Source organism: Cygnus olor, chromosome 4 (genome assembly GCF_009769625.2).
Source record: "Cygnus olor isolate bCygOlo1 chromosome 4, bCygOlo1.pri.v2, whole genome shotgun sequence".
NCBI classification, from domain to species: Eukaryota; Metazoa; Chordata; class Aves; order Anseriformes; family Anatidae; genus Cygnus; species Cygnus olor.
Window position 1 is genome coordinate 20,045,988 of NC_049172.1, and position 24,657 is coordinate 20,070,644.

The window sequence follows — 24,657 nt, forward strand, 5'->3', positions numbered from 1 at the left end:
AAAAACAAACAAACAAACAAACAAAAAAACAACACAGCAGTCAGGGTAAGAGACAAATTGGTTGCTCACTTAGCAATCACTACAAAGCATTTGCAATAGAGAACAGTTTTTCTTAGGAAGGTCTCCACTCTTTCTTAACATGCACATGATTACAACAGAACTAAAGCAGGAAACCTGAGTAGAAGGTATTCACGTTGAACAACAAAAGTCATAGTGTAGTACACACCAGCCTTCACCTGCTCAAATAAGATACCACAGCACGCCTCCATTTGAAAACACACAATCAATGCTGAAAGGCTCAGGAATCCCCCCATCCTTGGAGAGGAATTTTAGGGCCTGATTATCAATTTACTATGGTAACTTATTCCAAGGCTTTGCAGAGGTCAGCAACCTTCTCTCTTTCACAAAGTGCCAGATGATCTCTCCACCGAGGCAGCTCCCACTTCTGCCATCATAGAACCAAACAGGGACATACTCCTCTTTTCATTTATTCCACAACCTAAAATCTGGGTTGCCATTAAGTGCCACATGATGGTAAAGGACATGTTTTACCATCATTTACATAGTCTTGTGCATGTTTATACACAGAAAAGAGCACTCACAAGAGCAAAATTACATTTCAGACACACCTGTAGAGAATACTGAATTTTGAACTTATATGGAATCTTTGACCTGAGATTTTTGAACAAACTGAATCACATTGATGTGCAGCTCCAAAGCAAAAGCATTCTGCTTTCTCAGATACTATATCATAATACCAGCAGTGAATAAATAGTGTAGCCAAAGGAAAAAGCACTAAACCAGGAAAGTAATTGAAAAACGCTTTCATTTACTCAAAAGAATACAGCATTTGATGACCATTTATACAAACCAGAAATCTCATAAAAGTACAGATATAAAATATATACATTACAAAATGTTTTTCCTTGGATTACCAATCCTTGAACATTTATTTAAAAAAAAAAAAAGTGATGAGAAATAGCATTAGTTTCCTGCAGGAAAAAAACGATTCTATTTCTAACTGCATGATTTGGGCAAATAACTAAATTTTTCTCATCCTTGTTTTCAACAGCTCTTCTACCACATCCACTTAAACTGCTGGCTCTGATGGAAGGAGGAATCACTCACTGTGCATGCACACAGTACTAATACCCAGGGACATGATCAAGGCTGTGATCTCTGGGCAGAACACAGTTCCAACCTCCTCTTTGACCTTCCCATTTGGGCCTACACAAAGAAGTATGAAATAATGCTTTCATTAATAAGCACATATCTTTGTGTTAAAACTTTGAAGGTGAAGGCTTGGAATTAAAAAAAAAAAAAAGTCTAATTTGTAAAGTAGCAGACAATATTTCATAAAAAATATTAAGAAGTAATTGTCACCATGCAGGTTCAATTATTCAGGATCTACAAATATGTTTGGCCTGACAGGGAAAACACTGCTTCCTGTAAACACAGTTTATCCCAGCAGTTCTCCAGTAAATGACACACAGAATTGTTTAAGAAACAGTGAATTAATTTCATATCAAAAGAATTAAAGGAAAAGTATAAATTAGGGACAGACAATATTTACAAGAGAGCAACTATAATAAGCAGACAGACTGAAAATGCAGAAATGTTAAAAATAGGAGTTAAATAGGAGATGCGTCAAACTCCTGCTTAAAAGTATAAGTTTCATATATGACTGATGTCTGGGTGGACTGGAACATCTTTAACACTGAGAAAATATGAAAAAATGTGAACAGGACTTCATGGCCTGAACATAACTTATTTGCTTCTATACGTAGAATAAGAATTCCTTAAGGAAAGGCAGAAAGAGAAGGAATGCCTGAGAAGAAAGTGCAGAAGCAGCATCTTGACTACAAAAAGAGCAGTCACCTGAAACTCTGGGGTCTCAACCATTTATTTCATTTTGCTCTAATTTTTAATCTAACCTCTGGTCAGACAACTGTAGAACAAGTCAATACAGGCATTCTGGAGGATCACAAGGCTCCGCAGAAACTGCACGTTTTTTGCCACACAAGATACTAGTCGGCAAATTAAGCACTTTAATCTTCCATTCAGTGCAGAAGGCTTCTGTTTCTTTCTAAGCTACGTTAAGAAGCAATCTGAAATCTCTTGCGTGAGGTTGGAGGATTTCTCTGAAAGGATTTGTAGTACTGCTGTGAGCCTAAAAAATATAAAACTCTGTTAATTGTGGTAGAATCTGAAAGACACTCCCATACAATATATGAGTTACTGCCATCAGCCTGCTCAGATCAGTATTTGCTGATCCATCTTTATTCTCACAGCACCTTTTATATAATTATTACAATCAGATAATTATTTAAACTCAAGGAACTTCCAAACAAAAATGGTTACCTACAAGCACTTAAATAACCTTGTCGTAGTTGTAAATATTTTTATTGAGATTTCAGTGTATAAGAGGAGTGGGACATCATTTTCTCCCAAGGCATAACAACCAAAGATGCTTTTCAGGGTTCTTAGCAGTCAGCATGGGCCATCTCAGACCAAGTAGTGAGAATGAACTTCAAAACAAGGCACAACAGATCGTGCCAAGTACACCCATTCTTTTATAGTGAGATGAGTGCTTTCCCTGAGCACTTTATTTCTCCACTGTAGAATGAGTTAGTAGGTTTTATTGACCCTTCACCTCCCAAGTGATTTTTACTTAGCCTACCTATTAAAAATCGTTACCTGTCCCTCTATGGTTAGCAAAATCCATGGGAGTCAGTGATCTTTTCTGAGGTGTGTCTGTCTGTAAAAAGGAAAGAAATACTATTAGATGGTATGGTATTCTTACCTGCTGAAATGGTTTGACAATCTATTTTTTACGATCTAGTCCAGCACAGTCAGCCCAACCAAGGTGCAAAGCTATAAACAGTACTAAAAACTGCACACTTCCATGCAGATTGCCTGAAAGGATCTGTTTAATATATTAGACCCGAGGAAATCTCTTCCTCATACACTGGCCCTGCTTTATGTTCATATTCTCCCAAAGCCTTTTAACATCCTGCTGTGTAGAGGGAGCAGGAATCCATGTACACTGGAAATCATGAGACACCCAATTAATGAGACCTTCTATAGACCAACAATGGGCATAAATGGACACTTCTTCACTTTTCCATGCCTCTACTTACACTGTAACATACCCTGAATGTATGAGTTGTGTTGGGCCTTGAAAATTGATCAATAACAACAGTTCGTTCTCTGAGCGGCCGCTGTTCTGTACTGCCAGGCACTGCGCTTGACACTCTGCTATAAGCATATCGTTCTCGATGCTGAGAGAATTAAAGAGAGCACTGAGAGAACGCAGCGATTGAATTGGTTAAAATAATGTTTTCATTGCCATACAAAAAGGCACAAAAGAAAAAGAAAAGAAAAATATGTTCTCACTCACCAAGAGCACTGAATTAAAGTCATTTAAACCTACTCATGTTTTTCATACAGATTTGAGCCTTTACCTATATACCAGTCTATAAACCCTGAAGGCTTATATTAGAAAAAAACAACTGTACTTGTGTCTCAATTCAAAACAGTATTCAGAAGTGAAATAATATCATAATGCCAATTTACTTCTGTTCTTGTTACTTATTATTTTTTCTATTCTTCATAAGTAGGCCAGAATCAATTTGATTTATATTATTTCCAGACAGTATTATCTTCTAGTTCTCACACACTAACAAAAAGAACAAAATACTGAAAAGAGCTATTTAAATCCGGATGCACAGAAATACAAATCTGGTTGTTTGGCTATTTGTTTAGGTTTTTTTACTCCGTTTTCAGAGAAAAGTTTTTACTATGATTTTTTTTTTAACCTGAGCCTTTAAACTGGTGTCTCTTGCATTTAAATGTACCCCAATGTACTACACATTAGCACATTAAGACCAGGTATTAAGTAAGAACCAGCATGAACTGTAGAATTGCTCATTTCAACCAGTGATGCAGAACAATCTGCTTGTTTTTAAACAGCCTAAAGTTCTTTACAAGTACAAAACGAACACTACTTACACAGCTCTGTTGTAATCGAGGGACTGAAAGATACTGTTCAACAGCCTCTGAGCTTATTGGTGGTAACTTGTTTCGGGCCGTATGTGCACCACCAGAAGATAAATGATCCAAGCCAGCAACCCTACAGAATTTTACGGGATTTTCTTTTAGGAAAATTCACATTTAAATCTTCTTCACCGTAGTAATGTGAAATTATTAAGCAGTTCATTTCTTAATAGAGCGCAGCTACAGAAATTAACAGCACTTAACACAGAAACAAAAAAATAAAAAAGTGCCCCTCCTCAAAAAACACAGTTCTGCATGCTATATTTTTCTCTCTGAATTCTAGTATCAATAATAAATCTTGTGCTAGTTCTCAAGGTTTTTGCTAAATCCTTCACTGGTGAAGGTTCAGTAAAGTTCTGAGGAAAGCAAAAAATAAAATGAAAAAACTCACAATTTAGTCCCCCTAAGGATTTCATCATTGTACATATTAGGAGCTTTTGAGGAGAGTTGGTCAGAAGTGAGAGAAGGTAACCTACGATGGCTTGGTAGCTTCCTAGAAGATGCCAGCAGTACCCGAGATGATGAGAGAACACAGTTATCAGCAATTCTCCCCAGTCTAGTGCGCACTGAATTTGGAGCACTGGAGCCATTCTTGTGTGGTTTGTCTTGCTCATTCCTAGGAAAAAAAGAAAGGAGAATGAGATATGGAAAGATGGGAGAAAAAGGTAAAAGTATTTCTTATATTTCTTGAGTATCATTGTAACCCTCTGCAAATCTAAACATTGTCACACTGATGATGCACACAAAGATGAATGCCTTTTTAGAACTGCAAAACATCTTTCATGTTATTTGAATTATGCTGCATTTTAGATATTTTCATACCAACACTTACTGTATTTTTTCTGCTGTGGCAATGTGCCTCTGTTGGAGTGGTTTTGCTTGAATTGTCATCACACCATTCAAATCACTACAGAAATTGCTGGAGAAACGGTGAACCTAGTAAAAGCAACAAATATGCATTCAATTTTCTTTTTCTGAGGGAAGATCGCAAGAAGCACATACTTAGAAGATATTTTGCTTGTTTATTTAGAGAAGCTTCTGTTAAGAAGGTTTGATAGAATTCAAGTAGCAGGTGAAGCAAATATGTTGTTTTGCTTATTTCAAAAAATCTTACAAACAAAAGTTGGGGAAATTAGTTATTGAACTGAAATTTAATTTGCAATGTAAGCTTCAGTTGAAACTGGAATTCAGTTCTCAGACTTTCCATTTTCCCTCAGCACAGTCCAACTCTAGGGCACTGAGTTTGAGCATTACTTATCTGAGCATTTTACTTCTTTTGGCTGCTGGGACCACTGCAGAGCCAAGCATGCCAATGGGGCATGTGCTGTGCAATCTCTTCTGTGTTTCTTATCTTGTTACCTAACAAGTGTTGAAAAAGATCAGATGGAATAGAATGAAGTTGCTTGCACTGAATGCACAGACAGAAAGAAAAAGAAAAAAAAAAGCCACAGAAATAGCAGTTGGAAAAGAACAAAAATGTGCAAAACAGGAGCAAAGGGACAAGGTAGGAGGCAGCAAGCAGAACAACAACAAAAGTATTTTACCAATACAAATACAAGCTTCCGTGAAGACAGGTATGCTCTAATGCCAACACTGTGGTGTACTGCAAAGTCCTCATTTGAAAGAAGCAAAGGAAAAGAAAAGGAGTGAGTCTGAAACACATAGGGTTTTGAGTACAGCAACTGAAGTTGCGGTTTCACATCCCTGCAGTCCAGGGAGGAAATTGAATTTGTTATTTTAATTCTACGAAGAGCATAAGACTCAACCACAATAAAAGCAGAATTGTTTTCTCAGGAGGGAATACAGATTTTTACAAAATACAATTTGAAAAGAAAAATAAATAAAATAATAATTCCAAATCAACTTCATCAATATCTTAGTGGTAATGGTGTCCTTAGGAACCACAAAATAGGAACAAGCAATAATGGGAGAGAAGTACTTTAATGAACTTCCCAGAATGCTGCTTGAGGTTATTTTTACCTGCAGTGATGAAACAGAATGAGATCCAAAGGATACACTTCGTGCTTCAGAGCCTCTGGAAAGGGGGACACTGCCAGCATCTGCTGTAACTCGACCAACAGGCAAAAGTGGCAGTTTACATGTAACAGCTTTCAGTTTCTCCACCTGTTTGTCCTTCCCTGTACAACAGAAAAAAAAAAAAAAAAAAAAAAAAAAGAAAAACAGAGGGAATAAGAGCCATTTTATATTCTAACAGACAGAATGTGTTGATCCTAGCAATATGAAACTTCACGGTAAATAATTTCTTAATAAGTTTCCATAATATTTAAGTTGCCATGATATTTAAAAATCTACCATAAATGATGGGTTTTTTTGAAAACATTTCCTATTTGTTTATGATTTCTCTGACAATGAGGAACAAGCTGATCTATAAGGATAAAGTTTGTTTTTTTTTGTTGTTATTGTTCTTGTTATTTTTAAAAAGTACTTCTAACGATTCTTAGAATTTTATTTTAAAATTCCCAAAGAATTTTTTTAAGCAGAAAAAAAATTACTGACAGAAAAAGAATAGTTTATTGCATCTATACTTTTCTGTCAGCAGCTAAATACTTTTTTTTTCAGGAGGGGGGTATACATCATCATCTTATTTCTATTATAAACTCAAATCACAGAATCACAGAATGGCTGAGGTTGGAAGGGATCTCCAGAGATCATCTAGTCCAACTCCTCTGGTATTTGGGAAGCTATGGATTTGTCACAAGGTGATGCCCTTCATAAAGATAAAGGAACTAAGCTGTCCTCTCCGAACTATAACATTAACCTAAAAAACACAGTTGTGGTGTGAAAAAACATTTTCTACTTCAGTAACACATGAAACATTAAGTTCAGGTGCTGAAAGTATTCTGAGAAATTCTGCCATTTCTTATTTTTTTTTAGACTTAAATTTGAGGCAGAGTGTAATTTCCAGTGCTTACACCCAGATATTCTTCTGCTATTGTCCTTTTAAAATATATTGAAAGAAGAACTAAAATCTCCCTCAGCCTCTAACGATAACGTATGCGCACCGAGGAATAGTTTCACTTCTACTTAGTTTTCCTAGCTTTTGCTTTTCTTGACCACAGTCTGTTAGTACTCCAAAGGATATATATATATATATTATATAATATAAATTTTATATATAAATATATATATATGCGCATCACCATTTCTTCATCCCACATAAAACTCTTGAACTCCTGCACTGTCAGCAAGGCTGTCTCTCTCTGTAACAATCTGACTACCTAAGGATTCTTTTTATTAACAAAGCTCAAACACTGAGGATTAGAAGACTTTGATTCTTAGGTCCCAGATTCAGACCATGTTGTCAGTGATCCCCTTCTAACAGTGCCAGTTGGTGATTATAATTTAAAACCAACCAAACAACCACAACAACAAAAAATGGTCTCCAGAAATGGAGTTATTTTGGTCAATATTGTGCCTTTTTTAAAAAACACTTCTAAAGCAAAATTCACTGAAAAATAGTAGTTTTTTTTAATTATTATTTTGTCAGGTGCATTTGTGGGGTGGCTTCTAGTAAAGCATTACATACATTATAATGCTGTACTACAAACACAGCTATTTTAAAATACTCAGATTTCCCAAGCTTTATTTAAGGGAAAAAATATTTTTGTCAAGTTAAATTGTATCAAGAGCATATCTAAAAATATCATATACCTGTGATATTGGTTTCCCAATTTTTTTTAATCAGTTCCTCCAGTATTCCAATAACATTGCTCCAGATATGATCAAATACTTCAGAAGCCACAACATCTTTGATACAGGCATTGGGAGAAACAGGGGGAATTCCATGCTTACTCCTCTTCTCAGCAAGATGTGTACTCTTTTGTTCCAAACTCTCATCACTAATAAATGAAGCCAATTGAAACAAATTACCAAGGATTTTGACTATTTTCTTTTCTTTCTAACATACTCAATAAATAGAAACATACATATGGAAGAAAATAGTCAGATGTAGATCAAAAAAAAAAAAATTTAAAAATCAAACGTACCAATCAGCTATGCAAACAGTACCAATCGAATATATACCATGCTTTCTATTTCTTTTGCTTGCAAGTGAATAATAATATATATAAAAAGTCAAGGTATTACAACAGAAAGAAATGCAGCTCTAGAAGAAACAACTCTAGAAGGAAGAGGCACTTAGTCATTTGAGACTAAATCCCATGCCTTTTACCATAAAGGAACTATTGTCTGTTGCATTTGGCAGGAGGACCGTCACACAAAATATTTCTTTTACATCAGGTCCTGTGTACCTGTATATATCTACAGCACTCCACTAGTGATCAAAACCAAACAACTTTAAAGGATATCTGCTGCCTCACATGAATACCAGAGCCCATGACCTCTTTCCTTTCCCCTACTGTGTGGACAGTTACTTTTTTTTCTTCCTATCTACATATGGAATTATGGTGTAGCAACACTTCCTAATTTGGTCTTCTAATGCATTTCCCAGGAAGAAAGTTTTAACCTATATATAAATACATATATTACGCTATCATATTTCCTTTTAAGGAAATGCATTTTTTTCTGAGATTACAAGGATGATCCCAAATTCATAACGGTTTCTACTACCTCCCTTCCTATTTTCAGTCACTTCTTCCTCAAACTGGACTGCAATTTGAGGACCGAGTTCTGAGACTAGTCTGTATGGTCCAACTCACAAAATGACCAAGTTATTTTCATATAGTAGACTTTGTAATGCCTACTGTTTTAGTTAGGAAGAATAAAAATATTTCATGATTGAATCACAACAACAAAACACGAAATATGATAACAGGAGGCACAGAGTAGAGAAACACACCTTCATCTGAGTCCCTCTTCCAAGCTTTTTGCTTACTTGGTAAAACAAAGTGATACATCACTTCTAGGAGGACTTTCAATCCTCCTTTCAGCTTCCAAAAAGGCAGGTGCCCACACCCTTTCCTTCAAAAACAGGATTAAAAGTGTCTATCTGGATCTCACTTTGCCTGGTTCCTCAGTTTTTTAGAACAACCATGTATTTTCCTATAAGTGCCTCAAGCTTGAGCACAAAAAGTTATGCTTTGTGCTCTACTAAAGGTTCCCCCTCACAGAGGCCTTTTAGAAAACAGACTGTTAAAGTCTTTCTTCTACCCATTTGCCTTCTTGCTTGAAAATTCAACTGGGCGGGCCATGGGAAAACTTGGTTGCATTTTTGAGAAGACACTTGCATTACTCATCACTCAAGAGAATGCTCTAAATGCTGGCTGTATCCTGTGCCTCTTCTTGTAAAGATGTTCTATGCTGCACAAAAAAGGATTTAAGATTCATTAGGGCAGACTGAAAACACATCCAGTGCAAAGACCCTAAGCAACCTGGTGGTCAAGGCACTCACCTGCAGAAAGGGGATTCCTTCATTCTACTCCCTGTCTCAAAATTAGTCACTTTATTTAATCTCCATTTACAAAATACCTCAAAGCAACTAGTGGTTAAGGCATATTCCTCTGACAGGAGATGTGAGTTTTAAACCTCTAGAAAGACAACATATCTTATCTTCCACATGCCCAGTGAGTGCTTTGACCATTCTGCTACTGAATACAAGTACAGAAGGAACCATATTTTACAGAAGAGAAACCCATTTTATGAACCCTGACCAGACTCAATGAGAATTTTTCATGATATTCAAAAATACATATATCTGTTATTTACAGCTCTCTGTTGTCAAAGGCAAGGTATTCTTCTATTTTTCCATCCACATCATAGATTTCTTCTTCCAGGAATGAATACATGGATGAGTAAGAGGCAGAAATCATAGTGGAAACTAAATCTAGTGATTTGTGTACTGGAGGTGCTGTTAGAATCAGTTTAGAGCCTGAAATGCAGAGCCTGAAAAAATATCAACAAAATGATAATTAAATACTCAATGAAAGAAGAAAGCGCATATTCAATTACACTGAAATGTTTCAGTAAGATAAAAGTAATATTTGTACAAATTTCTGAAAAGAGAAGATCAAAATGAAACTCAAAAAAAAAAATAACATACTCTTTTATATTAATAGTACATTCACAGAGGCCAGGTAAACACTTAGCGTTCACAGAGCTATCACTTGGGCTCTCAAAATGCTGAAAGCCTTCGTCCTTTGGCGACAGGAGCTGCTTTCCTATAACCCTGGGGAGAAAAGAAGAGTGAGAGAGAGAGATCTTAGATGGAAATCCACTGCAGGTGCAAATATCAAAAATACAAATATCTGTAAACAGTAGGCAATGTAAAAGCATAACTTAATTAAAATTGCTTTGAATAAGCACAGTATGGAGCAGCCATACAATACACTGCCCAGTATTTAAGTCATTAAAGTTAAGCTCGTTTATGAAGAGAAGATGCTAACATACAGCTTTTAAGAGCAAATAAAGTCAGACTTATCAGATTGCTATAAAGGTAGATGAAGTAAAAAAATCATTCTCCATTTTATGGATGTTTATTCATAATTAAACTTTATGAATGTTTATCCACTTTTACAGCATCTATAAAAGGGAAAACATGGATTAATGCTAGTGAAAATTGCCTCAGATTCACTTGATAAGTTTCTCTTATTCCTAAGAAAGTATGACAAGCTTTCTTAGTAGATTTCAGTTTAATTTGCAGAGGCTTATGACTAGTAAATACATATAAAAGCATTAAAAACATCACTGTTATTGACAAATTCATTTTAACGGTGTTAAAAAATTATTAACTAGATTATAGGCACATGAAGGTCTATGTCTACAACAGCCAAGAGACACCACACCTCACTAAGAATGACATGCCATCATTTATGAAGGCAGGAACAGTCCACAGCAGTTCAACACTGACTTCTGTCCTCTGTGCTGTAAGAAGCAGTCATCGCCCTACCTGGACATTTTTCACATCTATGTAAAACAATTCTCATTAATCATATATGCATCTTTGTATCTGTTCAACTAGGTGTTGCTGGGCTAATATCATACATTGTTTTACACTGATGTACATAGCCTACATGCAGCATATTTGAAGCATGTGGTTGCCTTCATTTTTTATTTCTTTTTGGAAGATTCAGTAAAAGAATTAGCACTAAATTTCTTGGGATTTCACAGTATGCCTTCACTTACAGTAAAAACAAATGTTTCTTTATAAGATGTATTCTTTGACTAGAAAAAGTCATTATGAAAATGGTGCATTACCTTCTCTTTACATCCTGCTAAAATATCTTTGTTTGCAATCATTGTATTAATCAGAATAAAGAACATTGACTGCTTAGTGCACCACCCCCCAGAATTACTGTTTAACAATGGCACGGCTCAGTCCCTGAGATCCACATTTGATTGCAGAAGTGTTACTGATACAATACATCAAGAGCAGTTCATATGAGGATAGCCCCAAAATTCAAATTACAGTGATAACTGGTTAAAACAAGTACTAGCAAGAAATTTCCTTACCTTAAATGAAGAGACTGCTCAACCCAGTCTGCACATTCTGCCTGCAGGCTCTGAGTTTGGGAGGTCACTTTTCCTTCAAACAGCATTTCATCAATATCCCAAAATAGCTGTTGCACTCTCTGTGTGTTGGCTTTATCAAATTCCTATAGATAATAAAAATAATAGTTGCCAGCAAGCACATATATTGATATTAAAAAACAATATTTGAAGAACAGGACAACTTAGACTTGGCTAGGCATCTCAAAATGGATCTTCAGACCACCTGCTTTGGACATAGTTCATATGCTGCAGTACAAAAAGAAGAGGTAGGTGGCATAACCTCTTCTTTTTTTTTTTTAAACATATCAACTGCACTGATTATCAATTTGCAAACAAAACTTTTTTTAATATTCAATTGATATACTTAATCAGAAGGCTGTTACGGTTGAAAGCAATTAACTCTTCTAATAGGACATGTGCTGCATGTCCATTTTCTGAAAAGAAAAAATAATAATAATAATCTTTTCCAGAATATTTAAAGTATACTGTAAAAACAGTGACGTACATCATCCCTCCAGGAGTAAACAGAACTTCTTTCAGTAGATAACCCAGTAGTACAGCTTTTTATTCCAGACCAAGAATTATTCAAGTCTGTGGGTGTTGTATGACCACTGGATGAAAGCGATGAAAGCGTTTCACTGTGAAAAGAAGACAAATTAAAATAAAAAATTAAATGGTTTTCTATATCAACATTTTAAAAATAAAGCAACTGATCCCATAAATGGACAGTGATACATATTCCTTTTGGGTGCATGACTTTCAGGACATGCTATTAGAGCCGACGTAGAGAGTTTTAAGTGTATGCTTTTAAGTACAGTGCAATGGGTACATGCTTCTATTGGTACCAGTTAGTGCCTTAAAGGCAATTTCTTCTACTGTATTATGCATTTGTATTTATGTATACCATTGTAACCATAATGACACTCTAGAACATGCACAGATATTCCAATACATGCATACATACACATAGATGTACCTACATTTCCACCTCTAACAATTATTTTGTTTTCTCCAGTACAGTTAATGGACACACAAATACTACCTGTTAAAGATAACATAAGCCCTCTTTAACTCCATTAGAAGCTATCACAAGAAAATGATGTAAAACCAAGCATTAAGTCTCTACAAATGTTTCAATTAGCATGGAGCTACATATCCATACAAAGTGGCTTTTATTCTGTTAGACCTGGTAGACTTTAAAACGTGAGGTCTGGGATTGCAGCTTCTCAGAAAGCTCAGGTTGGTTCCTGCGAGCCACCGCCAACCCTGGGATGCAGCGAAAGCCCGGGCAGTCAGACACGTGGGCCTGGCAAATCCTAACCAATGTCAACTGGAATGAAATTTCTTGAAAGTTTACTGACCTGCAAAGCTGGTTTGCGTCATTTGCATTTAACCATGAAGTCTGAGTTCCCTTCCAGGCTTAATTTCTGCCCTTCATTATCCTCTAAAAATATGCAAGCCCGTAACACAAACCACAAGTAAAATCCAAGCCCACTATATAATTAATACCCTAAATTCTGCATGCTCTGCACATTTCTATACATTAAGAGGAATTACTCAGCTGGCAGAAGCAGAAAGAGAAAACAAAGCAACATATTCTAAGCAGGAAACATACAAAATATTAAGTAATTTATGGAAAGCAAAGGTAAACAAACATTTTCTTACTCTTACAAAAATAAATAAATATGACTAATATTTAGAATCCTGAACATAGCTATCTCAGCTGATTAAACTGCTGTTTTACTTGAAAATTCAAATAATTTCAGAAGTCAAATTCCTTACTTCTTAACTGTCATCCATGAGAATGAGTAAAAGCATGACTGGTGAAAATTAATACCAATCTTGAAGTAAATATTTAAGCCAAGAGTCCATTAATGAAGTACTTATTCAGAAGTTAATGCATACCAAGTGTAGTTATTGATGGCTTCCTGCACATTTCTCTCAAAAACTGCTGGAAGAGATTCTCCACTCTTTCCTGAAAGACACTGATTTGTGGAACCTCTGAACAGTCCCTTCCTAAAAAAAAAAAAAAAAAGAAAGAAAGGAAGAAAGGAAGAAAGGAAGAAAGGAAGGAAGAAAAAGAAAGGAAGAGAGAAAGGAAGGGAGAAAGGAAGAGAGAAAGGAAGAAAGGAAGACAGAAAAAAAGGAAGAAAGAAAGGAAGAAAGGAAGAAAAGAAGGAAGAAAGGAAGAAAGGATGAAAAAGAAAGGAAGAAAGAAAGAAAGAAAGAAAGAAAGAAAAGACATAATTTCATAAAATTAAATAAAGTAAACTCACACCTCCACTGGAAAAAGACAACAGCAACTCTGTTGAATTTTTCAATCACAGAATGGTTGAGGTGGGAAGGGACCTCTGGAGATCATGTAGGTACCTGGTACCATTTGCTCAGGGCCATGTCCAGGTGACAATCCTATTCATCGTAGATGAACATTTGCTTGAAACTATCTTGTTTTAAAATAGCTTTTATTTTACCTTATGTACATATAATTTGAGACTTATTTTACTTCATATGCATTCTACTTCAATTTTGCACTTTAAATTTTGCTATGAAGCACATGCAAATGCTTCATTTGCAATGAAGCAGCAGCACCTCACTACTCCCAGAACAGAGCAAAGACACAAAATAGCAATTGTCCATACAGTAATTACTTAATTGTGTTTCTGTTTGACCATTAACCCAAAGCCATCTACATCTGCATAAAGCCATGTACATCTGCATAAAAAGTTACATATATGGCGCCAAGCAAACAATGGTTTTAACTAAGACTATGAACACTCAGCATGGCTGTTCTGTTTAAGTGAATTGAGATGTTAGTACAGCATCAAGAAACATGGGCATATACAAATGGGCTCAATACAAAACCAAGCCAAAAGCTTTCTATTATTATGCCTTTGAAGCATACAATAATAATAATAATGATGATAATAATGATGATGATGGTAATAATAATAATAATAATAATAAATTCTAGAACCTGACTTTTTTGGTTCTCCAAATACCTGAACACTTGTTCAAATTCTGAAACCATATCTTTCAAACCACACTGATGAGTAATAAAATGCAGTAAGGAGCAGGAGTATCTCCATCTTTATTACTAGTCTTAATTGAATACCTTTTAAGAGAGGAAAAGACTTTTAGCTGACACTGTTAATAGTTATACATTTCTGTAATTCCACTAAATTCCGTCCTAAACAAACTAAATCCACCTCTTCAGAATATATACAGATGTGTCAAAATGTTGCTCAGAAACACTTTTAGAGTAACAGATTCCTTCATCTGTGAAACTACCTATTTTCATCCCATAAAATCCTCAAGTCATAACCATGAATAGCAGCATGATTGCATCAAAGTACATTTGTGAATGAGTAACTGTAAGGAAACAGCTCACAGTTTACGAGTTCTCTCGATTTCTTTAACCAAGAACTATGCACTGGCCCTGCAACAACTGGGATTCCTCAGCCTTCCTCCTATCCCTTGTATTTGCCTTGCATCTACACAGACTACAAAGATACAGACCCCAAAATCTAACCACCCACTCAAACAAATCATGTCACACATCATCCTACTCCTATGTCTTGGCTAATAAGCCTCCAAAAACCCACCACACGTTTGAACTTCTCATCAGGGAACAAACACCCTGACTTGCAAATCCTTGGAGGCTGGGACAACAGCAATGGAAAGCATCTCTGTGTGCTTGCTCTGACTTTCCTCCCTCATCCCTGCACATCTGCTTTGGGCCACTGTCAGAACCAAGGGGCCCCACGGAGAGTGGCTAGAGCCCAGCCCCATGAAAACTTCATGTTTCCTGACACCAAGCCCTACCACGCCGGCAATAATGGTGAGCCCACAGCCCACCTTGCCACGTGGGAAGCTGGTTCCCCCACCCTTGTGCGTCCCTCTCTGCCATTTCATTTGCCACATTATTGCCCAGGCAGTTTTCCAAGGTCTTTCTCAATTTTTTCATAGCTGACTCTTGCCTTTAGTGCCTTTCCACAGCTTAGTACCACCACCAAGCCTTTTCACATCACTGCTCACCCCCTTACCCGGTCAACTAGCTTGAATTGCCCAGGACCCAGCGCAGACCTCTATGAAACACCACTGGAGGAGGGAGCCATGTGCTTCCTACTGTAGTGACCTGCCCAGGCAAGAAACCTTCCCTCTTGCATCCTGGCTGCTTCATTTACTGGAAAGTCTTTCAGGAGCCCCACTGACCACATCTGCTGGATCTACAAGGATCTATATCCTGATTCTTCACAGAACCTCAAATGCTTTTCTGGTGGCTTCAAAGGCAACCTGAAGCTACAGATGCACAAAACAAGAAATACCACCAATAACATCTCTGTGAAAAGACGCATATAGATGGCATAGCGCGGGGCAAGAAAGCCTTCCTGCTGCATCACTGCGCTGCACGCACCCGTGTTACCCCGGGGAGCACATGACACCAGAAGCCGGGCCACGAACTGACTGCAGAAAGCCCCCACACAGCACCCTTCCCCAGCTCTTGGACCAGCAGCAGCTGGCTCCTGACAGCTCCCCGGCCCTCCCTGATGTCCCTGCAGCCGCACGCACCCCGGGAGCCTCAGCCTCAGCAGGCAGCGGCGTTCATCTCCCAGCTGCAAAAACCCAGCCCCCCCACGGCCCCTTCACTCACCCCACGACGAGGAGCCCCCGCGGGTCTGCGCCCCTGGCCCTGCTCATGGGGCTCGGCACGGCGTAGCACGGCAAGGCACGGCTCGGCACGGCCCGGCAGCAGCCCCCGCCAGGCCTTCGCGCCGCCCCCCGGCCCGCCCCGCGCTGCCTCGCCTCGCCTCCCCCTTGCTACTTGGGCTGAAGAGGGCCTGGAAATGCCCCACTAGGTAAAAGCCCGGTTGCTCCACTGCTCTGCGTGACAGTGGCAGCAGAACATAATTTTTCAGGGAAGCACAGAAATCTGGCAGTCATTGCCCCGCTGCCTTCCCTCAGACGTGAAGCCAGAGCTGTGCCCAATTGCTCAAGGTGTAGCGCGTTGCAGTGAAAGGACAATTTCCACCCTGTTCCACCAATTTATACCAAAAAAGTTAATAGGAAAAAACACAATACCAACTGCATTTCTCTAAGCCAAGCCTTTTCTTTCTCCCTCCCCACCAAGACAATGATAAATGTACAGATAAGAAATTGAGGAGTACATTATTATTACTACCTTAATTTGGAAGCAGAGAGTGTTACAAAAGGAGATGCCAAAAAGTGTTCAAACAGAGTTTAGAGAAATCAATGAACAGAGAAAATATTTACTAATTTTACTATCATGCATGCTCATCAGATCTTTCTATCAGCTGGGTAAAATCCTATTTTTTAGCCTCAACCTCTGAAGGAATTATTTACTATACATGATCACATTCTGGACAGCATATAATATCTCTAATAAACATGCCACCTCATTGTCTTAAAGAATTGATTTTCTCAGATCCCCCACCTCCCTTACATGCTCCTTTCTATTTTGCAAGTGTGATTTGTAACAAATGTAAACATACTAAATCCATCATACTCTCACAACATCACATGCTTCCTCTTATTACCTGATACAATTCATTTCATTCATATTTTCACTTTCCGATGGTTGCTCCATCCCACACACAGTTTGTATAACCAAGAGATAACTATTAGGTGTATGACAGATTTATAGAAAACATCAACATGAGACTAAAAATCAAAATACAAGCTCCCTTTAACATAAATATATCTATTAGAATGAAGTGATTTTGGAATCACACCATCCTTTCTTACACTGATTTGGGTCAATCACCACTGGAGCCTATTTCTCCTCTTTCTTTGAAGTGAAATAATAAACGGAAGCTGTACTTGCTACTCCACAAACCCAGCCTGCTTAAATACTCCTCTCTAAAGGGTTACTGACAACACAGAGCCCCTTCAAGGAGCAGCTTCCTGGAAGTGAATAGACCACTCATGGTCACTGTCATGTTCACAGAGCAGAATGACAAAATTCATTACAAATAGCACGCTGCTTCATCGTCACTGCACAAACGGGCCCTCCTGCATCTCCCCCAGATGACACTGCTCCACCTGTGGAACAGGGAAGAAACAAACGTGACCTGGCTTCCTTCTGAATGATGAATGATATTCCAGGCATGCAATGCAGCAGCTGAGTTGAACATTTATACCACAGGAAGTACAAAGTTCATTGGAAATACACACACCCTTCTCCCTCTAGGTGAGGCAGCCATCCATCTAACTTGGTTGCACTTGACCATGGCACACTTCTCCTGTGCTGCTTGACAAGACAGATTTAACTGGGGTTTTTGTTGCCATTTGTTTTTAAATAGACTCAAAGGACCTTTCAGAAGAGCATTTTTACCCTCTTGTAGCAAGTTCAGTGACCACAAACTGCCCAGTGCAACAGACAATATTGAACATCATTAGCAGATCCTAGAGGAGGTGTGTCTGAAGACTGCTCTGTAGCAACAGCAGTCAGGGCTCAGGACACTTTACGACAGTGCCAAATTCTTCCTTCAGCAGTCTGGACATTTTTATGAGACAGACCCCGTGACCCTGAGAATTGCTGAAACACTCAGTTTGGTTCAGCTTTTAGTTACTTACTGGAGTAATGGAAAGGAAATGAAGGTATGTGACAACCATGCCTGTTCTGCTTATACTCCCTACTCTTCAGCTTAATCAAAGTTAAGACAATTGCAGCAATTCTTGAAAAGTCGTTCTTGAAATAGTTCAGTTGAGGTAACTTCAATGGATGCACAGAGAAAGAGGCAGAATCATAAGAAATTTAGTAGATCTTTCATCTAGCCAACCAACCACAGAAAATTGTTTTAAGACAGCTATAATATCTGTCTTGCCTCTTTGCTTAGAGATGACATGGCTTAATAATGGGGAAAAAATTTACCTTGGAATGAGGTATAGCAAATATTTACCTTCTAAGCTTCCAGCAACATACTATCTTTATCATTATTATTACTGAAAATGCTAGAGCCTGTGAAGACTTGACAGCTAGCAAAATGCAGCATGAAAAGTGACAGCATGTCTAGGTTGATGAGCATCACTTCAGACCAAGAGATGATGTTTATTTTGCTCTCTTATCTATTAATGAGCATTTCTGTGCTTTCAGTTATCTTGCTCTTTGTTCAAGGAAGTACTGACTTTATCTGAAGTTTGAAAATAAGGATCTTTATCAGAATTTTTCCTTCTGTTAGCCTTTTATCATACTACCCAATTTTGCAGAAATGGCACTTAGTATCCTTGAACCTATATATGAATTACTGATGCTTTGATAATTAGACTTCTCCAGGAGTGTTCCAACAATTGAACTTTTAGTGATTTTTCAGGTGACAATCTTTTCAACCAAACCAAATTAATATAATTTGCCCCAATGCAAATTACCTTCATATGAAGCTAAAAATCTTTTCCTAAATAATCATGAAATTCACACCAGATTCAAAAGGAAGATAGCTTTGGAATATACTGCCTTCATCTCCAAAGATGAGGTATCTTGAAAGATTTTGCCAAAGGAATATCATCACTCATCAGTGTGACACAGCTAATCAATATACATCCTAACCAGGATGTGATTCTGCAATGGCTTGCAATGGTGATGGTCTAAGTAGGCAAACGGCTTCCAAGAAGGCAATGATTAGATTTTATGTCTCAGCTTTGGGGAGCTGCATAACAGCTATGAGGGAGTCTAAGAAAAAAAAAAAAAAAAAAAAGAAGTCTTGGCCAGCAGCAAGTTAAGAGCCCCCCTGCGGCTCCAAATCACACTTCCTCTCTGCTTGCAGGTGGCAGAAGGTTCTCTCAGAACCCGAATCCCAAAGCACACAGGTTCCTCGGGGCTTTCCAGCATGACCATCTGTAGGCTGTTCGCCTTCCACAACAGCCTCCTACACACAGCATTCAGTAGTTGCACCTGTTTTACCCAAGACCTACTCACCCTATGGATACAGTCTTCATTTGACATTGTATCTGGAGTGAATAGAAGAGAATGTAACTTCTTTAAAACCACAGACAACACAAACAGTAGCATACATATAGTATCATCCTTCAGGGCTACTTCTAAAGAGGTGGAATAAGGTAAAACTGGACATAATTTTTAATACTCAAATAAGAATAGCATCCTGTACATACAACACTGTCTTAAGTGGACAGCAGTACTACATCCACCTAGGTGGAATGCTTAGTATTAGGCATTTTCATACTGAAACCTAAAATAGATTTAAGGCTCTTGCAACCATGACCTTTGTTGCACCCTGCTCCTGTCTTTATAAGATAGAGAAACAACATGCTCTTCTGATTTTAAAGCTAGGCTTAGTTCTTAAAACTATCTGCATACACTACAGTCATTTTATTCTTCTACAAATTTTGAATGCATTTCAAAATTATAAAGCCTTTAACATAGCATGAGCTTGGTGAGTATTTTATAAATACATATATTTTATATTTCTAATATTGGTTCACTGTGAAAATGAAAACACAAGTACAATACTTGGTTCCAGAAAATAAACAATTTCTGAGAGCAAAATATGCACATTAAGTACTGCTTTTATTTATGGAAGTAAATCTGACTTTTTAATATAAATTATGAATTAACATTAAGAAAAATACTATCATCTTAATTAACTACAATAATAAAGAATGCTAATTAGCATCTTAGAGAAGGTGTTTTATTTCTTTAGATCTGATTGGAGGCATTTACCGCTGAAGGATCAAGTGTCTGTGAACAGAGACAGGGAGAGAGTAGCAGCCTAACAAAACACTTGGAAGTGGTCCACAAGACTTCCCCCATGTCTTCTCATTACTGGTGTACATTTGAAAACTCAGTTGATGTTTTTTCTGATAACAGACTCTTTGTTATGCAGACGAAAGAAGATCATGGAAACAGCTCTACAGTACACAGCGGTATGCAAGCAATGCAAGCATGGGGAGACCTTAGTCTGTATATGCTAAGGTATACAAAGCACCTTTCTCGTTCCTCTGGGACCAAAGACACCATTTCTTTCATATCAGGAAGCATTAAAAAGCACATTTGATGCATTTTAAAACACAACTACTCATTATGTATATATGCTGAGATAGAGGTCTATTGGCCAGAGCAGAGGGATTACATACTGATGATGGATAGTCTCCTGCTGTATATCTATGACAAATCCCTCGTGCACAGTCACTTTCTGTAAAAATGCATCTTGACCACCAGTGAGCTAAAAACACCAAAGAAAATTGTCAAACCTGCTACAGCCAAACACTTAGAAACAACAAAGTTTTTCAGTTTCCCAAATCAGCCTATTCTCCGTGCCATCCAACATCACTCCCTTCCTGTTGATCCCAGCTTCCACACACTTCAGCGGCATCTCCCACCTGACATTACAGGAGTGCTGCCAGTAAATAATAGTAATAACCCTGGGCTCTTCCTCTTTTGCTTTCCGTCACTGACAGTTGTGATCCCACTCACGGAGTGCTGGCTCAGAAATGGAGCACATGTTTGTAAGCATAACACTAGTCTCTCCTAAATACCAGAGCCTATTATTAAAGGTAATAGGTAGGTTCTGGGCATCTGAAAGCAATAAAAGCGCTTTGAAAAAAACTGGCATTCTTTGTTTTTAGCATTTTTGGCATTTATTCTCTGACTAGCTACTTGTTGGAAACTGCAGGAGACTTTACCAAGAAACTATAATTACATAAAATACTAGGAAACACTAAAAATTACTTTTAGTTCCATCCATCTAGAAGAATACTGAAATCCTGACCAGTAGTATCATGTAAAATTAATAATACCTCTAAGCTCTTTTACACTTATTTGCAATGAAAAAAATGACCGAGGCAAAACACCACATCATTGCATTTGCACTTTTAGATCAGTACAACAAGTGCAATGAGAAGCAAAGTAATGCTACAGTGCTCTGTATAGGTTAATATGCATTACAGCATGAAAGGGATCTATTCCTATTAATGGTTAAAACAGGAGACAAGGAAGCAGAGTTTCCATCCTCTTCTGCAGCTCATCAACTTGCCTATACCTGTACTTTCAAAGGTCATCATCTTAAAGGCCAAATCTTGAGCTACTGAGAAACAAAAAATCTGGCAGTAGGCAGCAACATTTTTACATCACAGATAAAGCTACCCTTCTTGTACCACATTCACAGACATGTTTTTCAGGCATTAGAACTGTCCTGAAATATGTACAGCAGTTCAAGCAATTTCTACAAAATATTACCCATTCCTAAACAACATAACTAAAACCTTGTCTGATTTATCTTTAGGTCATCTAATAGCTGTTATCTCCCATAGTTATCACAACGTTTTAGGTTACCAATAATCACGTTTCTTAAAAAAGAATTGATGTATCTTGATGTCGCCAACATGCTGTGGTAAGTGTAGCATAAGGTATCACATCATCCTCCTAAGGATAATGTGACCTTATATAGCTTTTTTGTTTGTTTGTTTTTCACAAAACAACAGTAGTGCAGGTGGACTTTTCTCCTTTAAAAAAAAAAATCTATTACTGCTCCTTCAATGGGATTAGAAGGATATGAAATCAATATGTAAATAAACAGTAAATATGAAATCCTATAAACTACTGCTATGGTTTAGCCCTACACTGTACTAGAACTAATTTTGGTCATTGCAGAGCTGAGAAAATTGAGGGACTGAAATATTTAGAGTACCCAGGAAAGACAGGAAGAAATCAGTGCCAGATTTTCTCTGTTTTGCTCTCTCAGTCATTTTGATTGTTATTGACTTGTCAGCAACTAAAGAAAAAAAAAAAAGTAAAATATAATATGGATTTTTATTATTATTATTAACCAATCACTTCTAGTTAAATTGCCATTAATGAAAGTGCAGTAGTCATTGACAATGTCTTCTCGAACATTTTAAACACCAATAAAACTTGTCACGAAGGAATTTTGTTCAGGTAAGCAAAAACTTCCTACATGTAACTATCAAGGACATAACACTGCATTCTGCAACTCACAAATTCAAATCTGAACTGTAGGCAAGGAATACTAAAGTTTTCAATATTTAATTGAGATGCTTCTACAAACTTAAGTGGAACCATCTAATTAAAAAATGCTAATGTGGAGGTATAGACTTTCCTTGTCAAAGTGATGTATCTTATTCCTTCTACATCCTTCTGGTTTGGTTTGCATTTTGTGTGTCTGTGTGTGTGGTTTTGGTTGGTTAGTTTTTGTGTTGTTTTTTTTTTTGGTTTGTTTGTTTTTGTTGTTTTGTTTTTTTTCAAGACAGACAATACCTTATCAGAATAAGCTTGACTGCTATGAATAAAATATTTGAAATGCCACCATACATACGAAAGTATAACGATTACGGAATAATGAGGGAATATCAGTTAGAAGTGTTTCGATAGTAACCTGGAATAAGCATTTTGCTGCACACCAACCAGTTTTAATGTAATAAGGTTTATTCTTCATCCCAATACAAGCAAATAGTTTAAGAGTGTCATCCTTTATTTATTTTTTTTAACAATAAAAAAAATCAGCCCTTTAACAGGAATACCAGCTCAGACAGCATTATACCCAGCTTTATTTTTGGTATTTAAAAAAAAGTAAAATAGTGGGAAATTACAGACAAACACTGACTTGGTTCTAATATTATTTATAGAAAGCATCAAATACATTTTAAACAGAACTCTGTCAATACACCTCAAACCACATTAATCCCACTACTCCAGAAAGGCTACTATTCTAAACAAATGCGGAAAAATGTTAAGCTTGAAGGAGCTTACAATTCATTCTGAAATAAAACCCACAACTTTAGATGGAGGTAGGAGGAATTAAAAGCAGCACAGCGGGGAGGATGTTACCCTTCTTGTATTATTCTCACGTTACATAGCTTAGCTATCAGGCAACTACAGTATCTCAATTCATCTATTACTTGCTAAAATAAATGTATAAACACCTTTAGAAAAGTGTTTATTTACAAATAGCCATTGGCAATGGTTGTTCAGAGAAAAACAGACTACATCACCTTTACATGATGCTGACATTGGGACTAGCAGGTACAGTTCAGAAAGCAATCCTGGAGTCATCACAGACTCAATATACAGTGACAGCCAAAGCCACCAACAACACGTTGGTCCACACCAGGAAGGATACTGACATGGAAAGCATCTCTTTGCTGTTATGTAAAACCTTCCTGCCTCCCCAAAGAGAATACTGTGTGCAGTTCTGGTCCCTGCATCTCAAGGACAGGCAGCACTAAGAAAAAGGCTACAAACATGGTTAAGGGAATAGAAGGGTGCCTAAGAGATGATGTGCTCGAAGTTTCCAAAACCACAGAAGAGGCAGATAAATCAGAAGATGATCAAATTTTTATACCTTGCAACACAAGCACTACAGTCATTACTTGAAATAGGTGGGAGATCAGTTTAAACAGACATGAGGAGAAAAAAAAAATAACATATATATGAAAAACACTTTTTTCCTCTCCTCAAAATAGAGCAGACAGTGCCTTTCAAGAGACTGTTGTTACTAAAGCTTATCAGCAGGTTCACAATCAGATGCATTCACAGACATCAGGCCCATAAACTGCTTCCAAAAGCACTGGACAGGTGCCTACCTTCTAACACACCTATTGTATCAACCGTGAACACGGGGATGAGCACGGCTTCTCTGCCAGGGGAAACCCTGAGGACTGTAACACAAATATTCTGCTGCGTGGAAGCAATCCGTTATTAGTATTTTTTCTAGGGGGGGAAAGTACAAAATACACTTCCAATGCAATAGTGTAACTACTATAGATTCTAGGCAGCTATTCGGCTTTACATTTTCTAGGAAACCTTTCTACTTTGGTTCAGCAAACAGCCACGAAGTGAGCCCCCCCGGCACACACCCCCTACATCACTCAGGAGCTCCCCAAGCCGGGCACGGGACGTTTTCCTTCCACACCGCCCAGCACACACCGAAGGACCGGGGCACCCCCCGGGCCCGGGGGCGCTCCCCCTGCCGCCCCCTCCCCGGCTCGCACTCACGGGGGGCTCCGAGGGCTGCGGGATCCCTCCTCGGCGTCGCTCTCCTCCGCCGCCGCCTCCTCGCCGATGTCGGGCAGGGTGATGAGCAGCGCCCGGCCGACCGCACGGCCCCCGGGCTCCATGTCCCCCGGGGCGCGGGGGGCGGCGGG

At 38.0% G+C, this 24,657-nt stretch overlaps 1 protein-coding gene across 5 annotated transcripts; it reads right to left on the reverse strand.

The window, feature by feature from the left end:
- Positions 1–1,887: 1,887 nt before the first annotated feature.
- FAM149A (family with sequence similarity 149 member A) lies at positions 1,888–24,656 on the reverse strand. 5 transcript variants are annotated; one of them, XM_040556543.1, is made up of 14 exons: positions 24,509–24,656; positions 13,429–13,539; positions 12,029–12,161; positions 11,485–11,627; positions 10,076–10,201; positions 9,742–9,918; positions 7,729–7,916; positions 6,037–6,194; positions 4,889–4,992; positions 4,448–4,672; positions 4,012–4,132; positions 3,141–3,281; positions 2,698–2,758; positions 1,888–2,170 (listed from the first exon to the last, which is right to left on the reverse strand). In XM_040556543.1, the coding sequence occupies exons 1-14, from the start codon at positions 24,628–24,630 to the stop codon at positions 2,097–2,099; spliced, it is 1,884 nt and encodes a 627-aa protein (XP_040412477.1). In that variant the 5' UTR covers positions 24,631–24,656; the 3' UTR covers positions 1,888–2,096. The 5 variants fall into 5 exon arrangements, with proteins under 5 accessions (XP_040412477.1, XP_040412478.1, XP_040412480.1 ...); XM_040556544.1 differs by having other exon boundaries at positions 3,153–3,281; positions 24,509–24,655; XM_040556546.1 differs by lacking the exon at positions 24,509–24,656 and adding an exon at positions 16,175–16,296 and having other exon boundaries at positions 3,153–3,281.
- Position 24,657: the final 1 nt, after the last annotated feature.